Here is a 16,841-nt window from a genome sequence, read left to right on the forward strand (position 1 = left end):
AGCAAATGAGCACAACTTGAGTGATGCCACTGCAAAGGTTGACTGCTGCAGCCTTCATTATGTGCTCATACAAGTATTGGGCAATGAAAGTAAAATATCTGAAAAAAATAATGCTATAAAAAATAACATTCACACGCCAACAAATGTGCTCAGTTGGAGCAGAGGCAGTGGCTGAAGACATGAAGAAATAGTGAAATTGTGTTTTTCAAGCAGGATGATTATAAGCATCTTTTTTTTTTGCATATAATTTTTTTTGGGGGGAGGTGTTATTTTCCCCCCTTTTTCTCCAGCATCCTCGCAACCCTGGGAGCAGGATAAGCGGTTGAGACGATGGATGGATGGATGGATGGATGTACTTGGCCAATTACCCCACTCTTCCGAGCCGTCCCGGTCTCTGCTCCACCGCCTCTGTCGATCCGAGGGGGGCTGCAGACTACCACATGCCTCCTCCGATACATGTTGAGTCACCAGCCGCTTCTTTTCACCTGACAGTGAGGAGTTTCACCAGGGGGACGTAGCACGTAGGAGGATCATGCTATTCCCTCCAGTTCCCCCTCCCCCCCTGACCAGGCGCCCCGACTGACCAGAGGAGGCACTAGTGCAGCAACCAGGACACACATCCACATCCGGCTTCCCACCCGCAGACACGGCCAATTCTGTTTGTAGGGACACCCGACCAAGCCGGAGGTAACACGGGGATTCGAACCAGGGATCCCCGTGTTGGTAGGCAACGGACTAGGCCGCCACGCCACCCGCACGCTCCTTGCATATCATTTTACGGAGTATTTCCCTCCCTATTCTCCATTCCCATGTCACACTCAACATACTGAGCAGGGGTGTGTGGATTAGTAGGCACACTAGTCATACGTGGCTGCAAAAAAAAAAAAAAAAAAAGTGATTGGCAAGTGTTAAAGGGTAAATGAGTCGACTGCCTAGATTCAGCCCCCACTTTTATGCAACTTGCATGACATTTGGTGTGAATGTTCCAAACAGAGGTCCAACCATGGAGTTCAAATGACACTGGCTGAGTAAATCCATCTCGAGTTATAAGTCATTATGCAGTACATCACACTAATATGTGCTAATGACAGGTAAATGTCAACTCTCTGACCAACGCTGAGCCCCAGAGGACATGCAACAAACCTCATCGCACATAATGGCTCACATGATTTCAGATATCTACTATTACTACTTACTTTTGGCCGTTCCCGTTAGGGGTCGCCGCAGCGCATCATCCGTCTCCATCTCTTCCTGTCCTCTGCACATCTTCCTCTGTCACGCCAGCCACCTGCACGTCCTCCCTCACCACATCCATAAACCGCCTCTTTGGCCTTCCTCTTTTCCTCTTCCCTGGCAGCTCCATATTCAGCATCCTTCCCCTTCATCCTTCTCTGAAATGAATTCAGATATGGGAAAAAAACAATAATAATGCCCCCTGCTGGTACGTTAAAAACAATTGTGTTTGCACACATAATGTCAGAGTGGTCATCATTTGAAGTATTTCACGTTGGTTGGCCAAATTGTCATCTGGCAGGTTATACTTCTGAAACGCAGAAGACAGTGACGTACATACAGAACTATATGCTGCCAAATATCTCCTAACACGTCTCTTGTGTTTGCCCGCTGACCTTAGAAATCCTGAGGTTAAGCGCTTTACAACGTAATGCTATGTCCTGTGCGTTTCACGTGAGCATCGTATCAGGTCGCCTTCCCTACATGTGTTAACTTGTGTTTACTTGGGCGCACAAACCAGTCTCCGTCTGTGATTGTGAAGTTACACCTACGCAGATAAAAATGGTGTGTTACTGTGGATACCCGACAGAGGCCTGTGCCCTCACTCCCCTCTGCAAATCACCCTGGCTGCCATTGTACAGTCTGCAAAGTCAAATAGTGCAGAGATGTCAGGCTCTATATACAGGCGTTGCCGTGGTTTCCTGAACAACGTCACTTTTGGGTGACCCTCGCTCTCTTCCAAACTGGTTCCTCATATAAAAGATGTGGCTTACTGCATATGAAGATCTTTATCAGCGAACAGTTCTTCAATATGAAAGTTTGCCTTTGTCTATTAAGATTAATATCAGTCTTCTAGCATGCTGAATCAATAACTGGATAAGAAAACCTGGTTTGGTTTTGTTTTGTTTGTTTTTTTTCCCCCTTAAGACCTGAAAGCATCCATTTTTTGCAGCACCGGACAGCTTTTATGAATATTTGCAGCATTGTCTTGGTCTGGGGTCTGCAGACCGAAAACTGAATCCTATTTGATAAACGCAAGGCTGGACTTTCTGCAATTTGAGCATTTCTGTTTTAAAATATATACCGCTTACTCAGATACATTTGCACATGTATTAGACATTTGCAGTTATTTTGTTTCTCGCTGTTTTTTTCAATTCAGATATGTAATCTCGCAGACAACATATAATAATAAAATTACGTAAAAATGCAAAATTATGAATCAAAATATATGAGAATGTCGATATGTACTTTTTATGTTTACCACTAAAATATATGTAGAAAAAAAACAGAAAACTAAACATCTGTTTGAGGTGACTGTCAACGCAGATAGTTTACCGAATACTTTTCTGGGGGGGTTTCTTCTAATGGGTTCATTCGTCCTGTTCATCTCTGGGTAAATGCGAGATCTGCAGTACATCCTGATGTGAAGACAGCCGCATTGTTCAGATGGGCGATTCATTCAAAGAAGAAAGACGCTTTATTTTGTCATTGCAGGTTACAATGAAATTCGTTCTCTGCATTTCACCCATCTTATTGTATAGGAGCAGTGGGCAGCCGCCGTGCAGCACCCGAGGACCGACTCCAGTTCTTCTGTCCATTGTCTTGGTCAGGGGCACGTATGGGGTGCCGAATGTAAAAATTAGGTTAGCTTTACACTCGGCGACCCGCCCGTGCCCCACCATTTAGACGAGCTGAAAGGACTCAAACATGGCCGGTTCTCTCCAACTAGGAGAAATGGAGCGGGTGGTTATGGCAGGTGTGCGGGCTGCACTTCAAGGTGCAGTTCCACCGGTACCTTCCACACACTTAACGGTGAGTTAAGTGCAACTTGTCAAACCCCTTGGCGTCACTATAGAACTCACCAGAGGGGGACCCCTTAGGGACTTCTAGGACTTCAGAGAAGGCCCAACATATCAGCATTTTAAATGCTATATTCAAAATCTTTCACTTAATAATAATTCTCTCTTCTAATTCAAATTTTAGCCCTAGTTTCTATCAAGTTTGCTTCAGTAATGAAAGGGTTACTGCCCTGAAACCATGAAAAGCGAGTTATCGAATCAGATTTTGTTGTTGTTGTCTCTTGGCAGAGAAAGGGTTAGCTGGCTGGCTCCCTCACTGGTTAGGACTGCTAGAAGTCCTTGTGCTTGTGTGTTCATTAAGAAAGTGACAGGTGAATCAGCCAATCATATTTTGCTGTTGCAGTGGGTGGGACAAAAAAATATCACCCTAGGACTTCTAGAAGTCCAGATCTATCCGGACATACGCACACTCATACAAAAGAATGATGTGCAGTTGCTGAGGAGTCATTACTTGTGATTGACTGACTCTTTCACATTGGCGATCCAAATCTGCTGGTTCACTTAAACCAATCGAACCGCACATCACTAATGTTAGTCTGTGTATCAGATGAGTGCGATGAAGTTTGATTAGAGAAAGAAGTTAAAGACGAAGCATGGCTACAGGAGGAGACGAGAGCAGCATTGTAGCTAGCTTGTTAGCGTTACCCTTCTCAAGACCTGCTTTCGGGGAAAAGCAACAAGTAATTGGAAATGGAAGGCCAACTCCCACTCTTGTCTCGCCTATGCTTCATCACCTCACCTGTCCGGTGTTGACCATCCCCGTATCCACCTCTTCAGTTGAGCGGTCTTTCTCGGCCCTGAAGCACATCAAGACGCACACCAGAAACACAACAGGACAGGATCGACTGGGAGCTTTGGCACTGATGTCCATAGAAAAAGGCCTTCTGATGGAATTGAAATCCTAGGACAAACTGCATGATGCGGCCATTGCCCACTTCACAAAGAAGGACCGACGGATGGACTTTATATTCAAGTAGCCTAATATGGTCAGCTGCCTAATTTTATTTTACTCCAAATCAAAGCTGGCGTATTCATTTCACATATTGTGATGGCTCTTCGTAGCTGGTTAATACCACACTTTGCTCACGTAACTTTGGCCTACTATACTCAATATTATGGTGTAAGGTTTGGCATATTTTGCATATGATTGTATTGCAACTTTGCTCACGGCATATTCTGCATGTGAAGGTTGAGTTTATCATTATTTCTATTCTTTGCTCATGAATTGCTTTGACTTGGTGTGGTCAGTTTGTAAAGAAGAGGTTTTACGATGCTGCATGCTAGCGCTGTCTACGGTGATGCTGTAGGCCAGAAGCGGAGGTCATGTCATGTGCATTTTCATTGTTTTCCAAGTACGGAGAGAGAAAAAGGCTATCTGATATCCAATGGATTTGATTTTGGTGGATCTTGAGGCACCGAGGCACTGGCGGTGTGTGTGGGTGTGTGTGTGTGTGTGGGTGAGCTGTGTGTGTCGGAGGTTTTCACCTGTAGTGCTGTGTTAGAGCTGTGTGTCGGAGCTGTTCGCATATCAAAAAATACCTCAAAAATCTGGCTGATCACAATATCATTGCACCGTTGAAGGCCCACTGCCAGACCTCACGGGTAAGGGAGCAGTTTACGATCCTAACCTTGCCCCGGAAAAAAACTACAGTGACACCATGGGATTTGACAAGCAACAATGGACAAGCTGGGAAAGACAAGGGGTTGGACTAATATGCAATTATGGTTTAGTAACACAACCAACACACAATATGATGTATATAATAAAAGGAGATGTATCAAGACGTAGAACAGTAACTCTTCCTCTGAAACCTGCCTTCTGAATGGCTAATAGAACTTGACATGGTTAGTCAATAAGCTAGCTGGATACACTGGATGGGTTTCCTTTTATGAGCTTCTCAGTTAACTTGGGGTAACATGTTATCTAACTATATATATATATATATATATATATATATATATCACCACTTCACTTACTGATCTCAGTGATGTAATGTGGCGGCAAAGCTGGAAGTGCCCTTAGGCACTGCTGGAAGTGCCTGTGGGTTACCCTGTGGTGTGGAGACCTGCAACGAGAGCCCACATTTTAATGTCAGATATGGCGGCAAATCCCCCGGTCCTCAACTTAATGTTGGGAGCGACCGAGCTAACGTTAGCTATCCGGGAAAGTTATTCCCGTATCAACAACAGCATAGGCTTCATATAGTGATCAGTTGTGTTACCGACAACCGCTAACTAGATTATGGCTAACTTCCTGAAACATAGCTTCAGAAAGGCCTTACAGTGGATCACAAAACCCTAGCTAGCATTCGAGTCACACTGACAAACGGTAGCCGGTAGCTAGCTGGTTAGGTTAGCTAGCAGTGACGCCCTCCAGAATGCTCTAAGTTTAAATTAAAACTACTTAACGTACTGTAAACTACTAATAAGACACGTTAGTCCCCTAGCTAACGAGTCTGACCCTTTAGCAGAGCGGTTAGCGGCGTCGCCTTGTGGTGCAGTACACCCCGTATCGAAGCCCGCACCGGGCAAGAAAATAACCGGTTACATTGGCGGCAGCGGTGGGACCCGGAAGTGTGCAGATCCTCAGAAGTCTCTTCGGAGCGCGGGAATAACAAAGCGCGAGGGCGCGCTTCCGGGAGAGGGTGACGACTGTAAACTACTAATAAGACACGTTAGCCCCTAGCTAACGGGTCTGACCCTTAAGCCGAGCGGTTAGTGACGTCGCCTTGTGGTGCAGTACACCTCGTATAGAATCCCGCACCGGGCAAGAAAATAACCGGCTACATTAGCGGCAGCGGCGGGACCCGGAAGTGTGCAGATCCTCAGAAGTCTCTTCGGAGCGCGGGAATAACAAAGCGCGAGGGCGCGCTTCCGGGAGAGGGTGACGACTGTAAACTACTAATAAGACACGTTAGCCCCTAGCTAACGGGTCTGACCCTTTAGCCGAGCGGTTAGTGACGTCGCCTTGTGGTGCAGTACACCCCGTCTCGAATCCCGCACCGGGCAAGAAAGTAACCGGTTACAGCACCGTTCTGCTGGAGGGTGTGGAAGGTACCGGTGGAACTGCACCTGGAAGTGCAGCCCGCACACCTGCCATAACCGCCCGCTCCATCTCTCCTGACTGAAGAGTACCGGCCATGTTTGAGTCCTTTCACCTCGTCTCACCTACTGATCCACGGTCAGTGGTGGGGCGTGGGGCGGACACTCGGCGTCCACATTTCCTGTCTCAAATGAGAGGAAGATGTGCTAAATGTGAGGAGGAAAGTGAGCCAAATTATGACCCTCACCCAATTTGTTAACATTCGGCACCCCATAGACACAGACAGGCGTATTAATCCTAATGTAAACTACTAATAAGACACGTTAGCCCCTAGCCAACGGGTCTGTCCCTTTAGCCGAGCGGTTAGTGATGTCGCCTTGTGGCGCAGTACGCGTCGTATCGAATCCCGCACCGGGCAAGAAAATAACTGGTTACACTAACATGCATGTCTGTTTGACGGGGGGAGGAAACCCACGAAGACAACATGCACACTTCTCACAGAAAGGACCGGGGACGGCCTGGGGTTCGGGCCCAGGACCTTCTTGCTGTGAGGCAACAGTGCTAAGCACTGGGCCACCATGCTGTCCAATAATATGGGGGGGGGGGGGAAACAAGTGTAAGAGTTGACACCAGAGAGGAAGTGACGCGAGAGGACAGGCTTCATTCAGAGTGTTATAACTGACTCACACACCAGGGTGCAGAGAGAGGTACAGACGTCTGACGTCTGTCTTATCGCTCAAAGTAGACATCCCAACTATTCATTCAACAAAATAGGTACCAAAAAAGTTAACCAGAGCTATGAACACGAGTGAGATGTACCTTCACGGGAACAGCAAAAATGATCTTTGAATAAAAAACGATCTGGAAAAATGACTGCTCTTTTGTCTTGAAGTATATTACCTGCTAATTCTCCTTGCAACCTGTTTCAGCGATATGCTTTTAAATTGGCTCAACTGGTGCAACAGCCATCTATATTCATTCTGAAACAATACCACTGTCCTTGACATAATAAATGATGCATGTAATGTAAAACATGTGCAGTTTAAGCCAGCTGTGCAGGCAGGAGCACTGTCGCCGCCTTGTTATGGCATGGATGGCCCAATAAGCCATACCTCTGATGTGACTCAGTGAGCGCGTTATATAATGCAATGCTGAGACTAATGTGGCTGTGCCTGAGAATCACTGCATATATAATCAGCCACGAGTGACCAGAGTATTTCCTCAAATTAAATTAGGCATTTTCTTTTTCTCCTGCAGGTGGATGCGCGACGTTAATGGAAATAGAATTTGCAGGGTCTTGATAGTCTATTCGCCAATAAAATATACGAACGAGGATACTTGTTCCTGGAGGCGTGGCAGCCCTGAGCTACTGAAACCTTCAGAATTCCTATGGAATACCCCCAGAGGCATCTATAGGGGCCGTTCCAGTTGAGAAACGATCGCCTAGCAACACAACCAACACCATTAAGGTGCATGATCATAAGCATGATTGGATCTTCTTAGGGTGGCGCAGTGGTTAGCGAGGTCGCCTCACAGCAAGAAGGCCCTGGGTTCGAGCCCCGGGGTAGTTCAACCTCCTGGGTCGTCTTCTGTGTGGAGTTTGCATGTTCTCCCCGTGTCTGCGTGGGTTTCCTCCGGGTGCTCCGGTTTCCTCCCACAGTCCAAAGACATGTGGGTCAGGTGAATCGGCCGTACTACAGTGCGTGTGCGTGTGTGTTGGCCTGTCCAGGGTGTCTCCCCCGCCTGCCGCCCAGTGACTGCTGGGGTAGGCTCCAGCAGCCCCGCGACGCCGAGAGCCGATTAAGCGGTTTCGGATAATGGATGGCTGGATCTTCTTAGTTCACAGCATTTCAGTGGGCCGCTCGCACACGCACGCACACGCACGCTCGTCTACATTAACACAATTAAGATCTTCTTCAACAAGAACCACAGGAAAGGGGTTGTATATGTGCACCTTATGACAATGGTTGATGCGTCAGCACGCCAGGCAGGTCGCGAGCGTGGAATTTGAACAACTGATATTTGAGCTTATACTGCCATCTGCTGGTGCCTTGGAGAAACACAGCCAGCTTTCTATCTAAAAAAAAGAAAAAAGAGGAAATGAATAAGACTCAGAGCTTATAAATAATATCTACGACAGTAGTACTATAGCTTTGCACGTGAGAATGAAAGTAATCGGGGTTGGGTCACGCTTCCAAATTATTTGTACCATCCCGTTATCGTTTGTCACCAAGCACGCCGAGAGATCTTTTTTTTTGTGCGCTACAGCAGAGTCTGAAAATGGGCTTATATGTTTTCTCTCCAAAACTTTTATTCCATTTAGTGGCAACATCACAATCAAAATGTGAGCGGCGCAATGATGTAAATGAGTAGATATTTCTGTCGTTGAATTGCGGACGTCGCTCATATTGTCACGATGATGATAACAGAATGAACGAACGAATAAATACTACACTTTTATATATATATATATATATATATATATATATATATATATATATATATATATATATATATATATATATATATATATATATAATAGATTATAGAGAGGAGTATTGGCATTTCCGGTATCGGAACCCCTTCTTCCGCCCCCCGATGCCCTTGTAGCTATGGAAACTGCTCGATGGCAACATCCACCCGCCTGGTCCTCGCGACCTCATACCTCTCAGGGGTGCCGAGAGTGATGCAGCTCGGCCCGCGCGCGTGTGTGAGAGTATCACCGATAAATCCCAGGCTGCACAAGATGGCGATCGCGCGGCTGGCGGCTTTCGGCGTGCTTTGCTGGAGCATCTGTAAGTTATTATCCGTTTCACCTACCTCCCCCCCCCCCCTTGCGAAGCCTTTGTGGCTTTACTACGAGCAGCTGCCGTTAGATTAAGGCGACGTGTTGGGGGGGTGGCGGACGAGGCTGGTCGGCGCCGCACCGGACGCTGCCGTAGAAGTGAGCGGATGGAGGTGGAGGTGGAGGTTAGGTGGAGGGTTCGAACCGCCGTTTATTCGCGGCGTGTTCCCGGGTAGTTGGAGGCTGCACGGTGCCGCTGGCTAAAACGCCGTGGTTGGAGTCACAGCAGGGTGGTGGTGATGGTGGTGGTGGTGATGTAGTACGCTGCATGTTTTGCCTGTACCAATTGTGTGTGGCATGATTGCACTTTCTTTTCTTTCTTGTTTGTTGCCTTAAAACGACGGTGGAACGTGTTGCGATACATTGTAACGCGCGCGGACGAGTCGTCCCCCCGAATTCGCTACAATGTAACAGGCAGCGATTCTTAAGCGATCCCTTCACAAACCGCGTGGTAAATAGCCTCAAACCTACTGGGGCTATTTACTACTTGCTGCCTTTTAATCACAGCTCTCTGTAAAAAAAGAAGAAGAAGAAGAAAAGCTGGTGTGTTTCATTTCCACCTGCAATAAAAAAAAGAAGAAGAAGAAGAAAGAAAAGCTGGTGTGTTTCATTTCCACCTGCTATAAAAAAAGAAAAGAAAGTCCAAAGCGATTTCTAGAATAAAAATACAGCATATTGGAGGAGGAGTGGGGGTAAGTCTTGCCTTACATGTGCCATAAATATTAATGAGCCCATGAATAGAAGATCAGAAAGACTAGATCTTTCTGTCAGAATGAGTTAATAGAGCGAGGTAGGTAATGCGGTTGGAGACATTGCCCTTGGTTCGAAAACTGGGAGTGGAAATGGGGTTTCACCGTTTGAATCTGGCCCCCTCCGCACGAGGCAGACCGGATGGAATAGGTGTGCATTGAAGTCTGGTGGTGGATCGCCTGGTGATGTCCGCAGGTTGTCTGGCGGAGGACGGCTGTGGACGGAGAAGTGGCCTGTCAGGGGCTGTCAGCGCCTGGTGTTTTGTGACTTTGTATTAAACACCCGGGGCCCACCCACCGGTGTGTGGGTGGTGTGTGATACGGCCCGTGTCCTTCAGGGTGAACTTGCCAAACTGAAGTCGCCCCCCCCCCCATTTCCACATTCGGGTCGAATCCCGTGCAGCTGGTCAAACGTACATGCGTTTATTGGACTTTCAAGGAGGGTTTTTGTGGCCCAAGTCAGGCCGAGGCCAGTTTGGAAATGTCAAGTGTTTTCCACGGTCCGGGGACCATTAGTTAGCTGTATTACTCTCCTTTAAAGTCAGCAACAACGTCGTCACGTTCAGCCACATTGCTGCTGAACATCTGGATTTTGCTGTCAGAGGAATTAATTTTGTTACCAGATTATTTGAGTTATAAAGGCCAAAGCTGGGAGAGCAGAACTTCCTTTTTTTAAAGGTCATTTCCCCCTCTTTTGGTTTTTAACATGCGATGTAAAATTCCGCCAACTTTACAAATACTGCTTACTGGGTAAATGTTATTTACCGTCACACATCTGTGAAACGGGACGGCTGTTGTGAGACACAGGAGGATCCCTTGTTCAAAGTCTTGACATCTGTACATATCTGTAAAACTATGTAAGTTTCCCTTAAGAATTCAAAATTGGTCAAAATATAAGCACAGTGAATAGTTCTGTTACCTTTCTCTCTGCTGAAATGCTTCTGGATGGAGGACGTGTTGGAAATACTGTGTGCAACCTGCAGGGACCATACGCTGATGAGCCAAAACATTATGACCACTCACATGTGAACTGAATAACGTGGATCATCTCCAAACAAGGGCACGTGTCAAGGTCTGGGTAGATTAGATGGCGAGCAAACAATCAGTTCTCAGAGTCAATGTGTTGGATGCAGGAGAAATGGGCAGGAGTAAAGACCTGAGCGACTTTGACAAGGGACCATTTGTTATGGCCAGACGACTGGGTCAGAGCATCTCTGAAACGGGAAGGCTTGTGGGTGCTCCCGGTCAGCAGTGGTGAGTGCCTACCGACAGTGGTCCGAGGAGGGATAAACCACAAACCAGCGGCAGAGTCATCACTGTGCGAGGGCGATGAAGACTATCCCATCTGGTCCGAACCTACAGAAGGTCTGCTGTGGCACAAGTCACAGAGAATTTTAATTATGGTTACAGGAGGAATGTGTCACAACACACAGTGCATCACACCCTGCTGCGTATGGGGCCACAGACCGGTCAGAGTGACCACGAGGACCCCTGTCCACCGTCGAAAGCACCTACAATGGGCACACGAGTGTTGGAACTGGACCTTGGAGCAGTGGAAGAAGGTCGCCTGGTCTGATGAATCCTGTTTACTTTTAGATTATATGGATTGCCATGTACATGTGCGCCATTTACCTGGGGACGTGATGGCACCAGGATGCACGGTGGGAAGACGACAAACCGGTGGAGGTAGTGTGACGCTCTGGACAATGCTGTGCTGGGAAACCGTGGGTCCAGCCATTCATGTGGACATCAATTTGACACATACCACCTACCGAAACATCAATGCAGACCAGGTACACCCCTTCATAGCAATGGTATTCCCTGATGGCAGTGGCCTCTTTCAGCAGGATAACACGCCCTGTCACACTACCCACATTGTTCAGGGATGGTTTGAGGAACATGATGAAGTGTTGAAGGTGTTTCCCCGGCCCCCAAATGCTCCACATCTCAATCCGATTGAGCTTCTGTGAGGCGTACTTGACTGACAAGTCCGATCCACAGCGGCTCCACCTCACAACGGACAGGACTTGAAGGATCTGCTGCCAGTGTTGTGGTGCCAGATACCACAGGACAGCTTCAAGGGTCTTGTAGAGTCCATGCCTCAGTGGGTCGGCGCTGTGTGGGGGGCACACGGAGGACCAACAGCCTATTAGGCGGGTGGTCATAATGTTTTGGCTCATCTGTGTATCTCCCTCTCTGTATGTTCATTAATGCTAAGCTCATAGTAGCTTAAATATTTTACATATGCTGGAGTAGCAGTGAATATAAGCTTCCTTTCTCACATTACATCATCTGTTCATGTAATCTTTGTCACAATGGCCATTGCAGTGTGCCGTCCCTATGGTCAGTGGTCTACGCAATAAGTTCGTTACCCCATGTTATAATGGCTCGCTCTGTCTTTAGCTTTTTTTTGTGCAATGGCTGTGGAATGTCTGGGAAAAAAATCTTTTTTTAGATGCACTGGATCAACAACTTTGGAGTGGGGATGAGGATGGGGATGGGGATGGGCAGTTGTTTTCATATTTAGTGCGTAAGAGGATTGCAGGAATGTGGCTATTTACGACAGCGTCTGTGCTAGAACAGGCAATAGACCTACTTTGTCTATGCATTACAATGGCACCGGGATTAAAAAAGCAGCTCGTGTAGGCTCTCCAACCAGCATTGTGATTATTTTCATAATATAACGGACTCGCTCTTCTTTAGCCTACATTGTTCCATCCGAGAGTCGCCATTGTCTGTGTGTGGATGCTTTTATTCTACGCACATATTAACAATTAGCTAGCCATTGTCTACTTGATTGACCACAGTTTCCCACGGCCCACAGTTTACTTCATTATGTAGGCCGAGACAGAGATGAGACATTTACATGGGGTGGCCGGTGACCAGGAACAGGTCCAAAATAGACACAGTTATACAATAATGGTGCATCATAATAATACAGACACGAGGATATAAATTCTGATTAAGTGCAGTAAGGCCATACCACAGATCAGAAGTCCTTCATCCCATGTGCCGTCAGGATTCTTAACTCTGCAACGTGACTGACGAGATTTAAGCCGCAGACGTTGACGTGAACTATTTTTGATATGTAATGCGACTTTGTCTGTGTGTTTTTACTAACTGCTTGTCTGTCTTTACGTCGCGGGTTCTTGTTTGGTGAGCCGAAGACAAATTTCCACCCTGGTGGACAATAAAGATCTATTCTATTCTACAAAGATCTATTCTATTCTATTCCATTCTCTTCTCTTCTAGTCTATAAAGATCTATTCTATTCTATAAAGATCTACTCTATTCTGTAAAGACCTATTCTATTCTCTCAATGAAACAATATTCAAGCTTTAAATAGCCTAGTTTCTGAGCACCCTGTCATAATGAAGTCCTGCATCCTTACTTTCAGGATGGATGTATTCGTCCCCAGTCACTAACCTACATGGACAATACAGAATTTATTCCTCTCAAGTTAGATTTGCTCATTCCACTCCCCTGATTTATGTTATAGTTTAGGTCTGTCAGAGAGGATGTCGTCGCTTTTAGCGCCGTCTGTGTGTTTGCGTGCATGTGTTGTTGTTTTTTGACGCGTTCCTTTGCAACATGCTTGGGGCAAGTTTAATTGACTATACTGCCTTTGACTGATTTATACACGGGCCATCTTTTCTGAAGAACACTGTGTTGTTTGTTTACACCCGCTTGTTGGAGAGAGGTTCTCGGCTTAGCCCTAAACCAGGCTTAAATCTGCACTTTCGGAAATGTTCGGGGAGACTTAGGGCCCCATTTGAGTGACTGTTGACGAGCAGTTTTTCATGCGGATAGACTGAAAATCCTGCTTGATACTCCAGTAACGTTTGTTGGAAACAGCTCTGTTGTGTCTCCCAGGATGTCCAGTCACTCCGGGGGTAAAAATAGCTCTTGATGTACAGGGTGGGAAAGTCAGCAAGAGAGACGGAAGCGGAGACCTCGAAGTCACATCTCATCATCTCTGCAGCTGTGCTCATATGACTGGATGCTAGAAACAGGGCCCGTGTTTTCTTCACCCTCCGGACCATCCAGCCGCCGCTACTTGCTCATTTCCTTCGCCCCCCCCCCCCCCCCGTCTCAGTCATTTATGTGATAACAATGCGACTTGAATTACCCCAGAGGTCGGCGTTAATGGGTAACGCTGCACGCTTGCATGAACATAGGCCTGCGACTTGTGATCCAAGTTAAGTGTCATTACTATCACTAAGTGTTTTTAACAAACCCTAAGAGAGTGTTTGAGGCTTATTCGTATTGTCCCTGCCCTTTCTTTGAAATATATATAAAAAAATTTCCACTTCACCATCATTTGAAAGGGAAATGGAGAGTGACAGAAAAGGAAAGGTCAAGAGAGAGGAGAAGCTGCACGACGAAAACCAAATTCGATAGCAAGACGTTGCATTTGGGGCGGCACGGTGGCGCAGTGGTTAGCACGGCCGCCTCACAGCAAGAAGGTCCTGGGTTCGAGCCCCGGGGTAGTCCAACCTCAGGGGTCGTCTTGAGTCGTCCTCTGTGTGGAGTTTGCATGTTCTCCCCGTGTCTGCGTGGGTTTCCTCCGGGGGCTCCGGTTTCCTCCCACAGTCCAAAGACATGTAGGTCAGGTGAATCGGCCGTGCTAAATTGTCCCTAGGTGTGAACGTGTGTGGATGTCGGCCCTGTGCGATGGCCTGGCAGTCTGTCCAGGGTGTCTCCCCGCCTGCTGCCCAATGACTGCTGGGATAGGCTCCAGCATCCCCACGACCCTGTGAGCAGGATAAGTGGTTCAGATGATGGACGGATGGATGTTGCATCTGGGCCTGAGCCGACCTGATGTGTGCACATCAAGAGCCAAACCACCAGGACGGCCGCCGCCACCGCGTGTCATTGTCGATTCCTCATCTCGTGTGGACGCCTTCGTGTCGCCCCCTCAAAGAGAGAGGGAGCTCTCTCATTACTCAGCATGTCTGCTTGCAGGGGCTCGTCTACGCGGCAATTATTCCATTTGGAAGTGTTTTGTGTCATCACGCCGGCGACATGGCGACATGGTGGATCGTATAAAGAGATTTGGCAGGAGTTGTGCGCGGGCGTTTGTTCTGAGATTTTGGAAAACAATCTAAATCCCGAAGCACGGCCGAAATGTGTGCACATTAGGGAGCTTAATAGCCAAAGCCTGTCGACTCCCAAAGCACTTGTTTACCACTTGCTTCCTCATTTTAGCCATCCACTCTGACAGTTTAATGACGCGTCTTGCCATTAATCAGAATCAGAATCAGAACACTTTCTCCATCCCCGAGGGGAAATTGGGTTCTATTACAGACACTCGAGCTCTAGTCAGAAAAAACTAACAGGAAAATAGAAACAAATAGAAACAAGAAAGACAGAAACAAATAGAAAGAAAAGATCTCGTCTCATCTTCAGCCGCTTCGCCGGGGTCGGGTCGCGGTGGCAGCGAACTAAGTAGGGCACTCCAGACGTCCCTCTCCTCAGCAATGCCCTCCAGCTCCTCCTGGGGGATCCCAAGGCGTTCCCAGGCCAGATTGGACATGTAGTCCCGCCAGCGAGTTCTGGGTCTACACCAGGGTCTCCTGCCAGTTGGCCGTGCCCGGAAAACCTTCAAAGGAAGGCGCCCAGGAGGCATCCTAATCGGATACCCGAACCACCTCAACTCCACCTCAACTGGCTCCTTTCGATGCGAAGGAGCAGCAGGAACAAAAGATAAAACAAGAACTAGAAATAAGAACAAAATATATCAGCAAGTATGGTGTACACAACACCCTATCTATACTGCACTACCGCAGCACACAACAGACAGCACCAACAAAACCCGACAGGGTAACACAAGTGGAAGGGCCGGTCCAATGACCATTAACTCCGAGTGTCCGACACCCTGAGGGAGGAGTTGTAAAGTTTGACGGCCACAGGCAGGAATGACCTCCTGTGGCGCTCTGTGGTGCTTTTCAGCAGAATGAGTCTGTTACTAAAAGGGCTCCTGTGCCCAACCAGCACGTCACGGAGAGGGTGGGGGACATTGTCCATGATGGCACATAATTGCAACGGCGTCCTCCTGTCAGAAACCGCCACCAGAGAATCCAGTTCCACCCCCACAACGTCACCAGCCTCGCGGATCAGTTTATTGAGCCTGTTTGCATCCACAGGAGAGCACCGGCCACCACAGACTCACACCACATCCTGAGCATCGTCTGGCAGATGCTGAAGGACCTCAGCCTCCTCAAAAAGTAGAGACGGCTCTGTCCCTTCTTAGAGAGGGCATCGGTGTTCTTAGCCCAGTCCAGTTTATTGTCTTTATACACCCCCCGGTACGTGTAGTATTCCACAGTGTCCACACTGACCCCCTGGGTGTTGTGGCATTTAACAAATAACACTTATTGCTACAAGGAGTCTGGCGATGAGCTGATAACTTCGAATAAGTAGGCCTGTGTCTAAAGTCGTGTTAAAGCTCAGGGGTAAATCAAGGACGGCTGACTGGATAAATGTGGTGTATTAAGGTGTACTGGTGGTTCTGGTGGTTCTGGTGGTTCTGCGACGCCTGATGTGTTTGGAATTGTTCATTGAATCGTGTTTATTTTGAAAGTCGTGGTGATTACCTCCCCCATTTTCTTTTTGTTTTGATTCCCCCCCCCTTTTTCTCTCCAGTTGTACCCGGTCAATTACCCCACTCTTCCGAGCCATCCTAGTCGCTGCTCCACCCCCTCTGCCGACCCGGGGAGGGCTGCAGACTACCACATGCCTCCTCCGACACATGTGGAGTCGCCAGCTGCTTCTTTTCCCCTGACAGTGAGGAGTTTTGCCAGGGGGATGTAGCGCGTGGGAGGATCACGCTGTCCCCAGTTCCCCCTACCCCCTGAACAGGTGCCCTGACCGACCAGAGGAGGCGCTACTGCAGCGACGAGGACACACACCCACATCCGGCTTTCCACCCGCAGACACAGCGAATCGTGTCTGTAGGGATGCCCGACCAAGTTGGAGGTAACACGGGGATTCGAACCGGCGATCCCCGTGTTGGTAGGCAACAGAATAGACCGCCACGCCACCCGGATGCCCATACCTCCCCCATTTTGGCAGACAAGCAGACCCACCCTGCTATCAGTGATACTAACTAA

General features: G+C 47.8%; 1 protein-coding gene across 1 annotated transcript in view; it reads left to right on the forward strand.

The window, feature by feature from the left end:
- Positions 1 to 8,819: 8,819 nt before the first annotated feature.
- jam3a (junctional adhesion molecule 3a) overlaps positions 8,820 to 16,841 on the forward strand; it is a 17,843-nt gene continuing 9,821 nt past the window's right edge. Inside the window, exon 1 of the mRNA XM_056283716.1 lies at positions 8,820 to 8,930. Coding sequence (XP_056139691.1) covers positions 8,822 to 8,930 — 109 coding nt within the window. The 5' untranslated portion in view covers positions 8,820 to 8,821. The remainder of the gene's footprint in view (positions 8,931 to 16,841) is intronic.

The sequence above is a fragment of the Lampris incognitus genome, chromosome 7 (assembly GCF_029633865.1).
Source record: "Lampris incognitus isolate fLamInc1 chromosome 7, fLamInc1.hap2, whole genome shotgun sequence".
Classification (NCBI taxonomy): domain Eukaryota; kingdom Metazoa; phylum Chordata; class Actinopteri; order Lampriformes; family Lampridae; genus Lampris; species Lampris incognitus.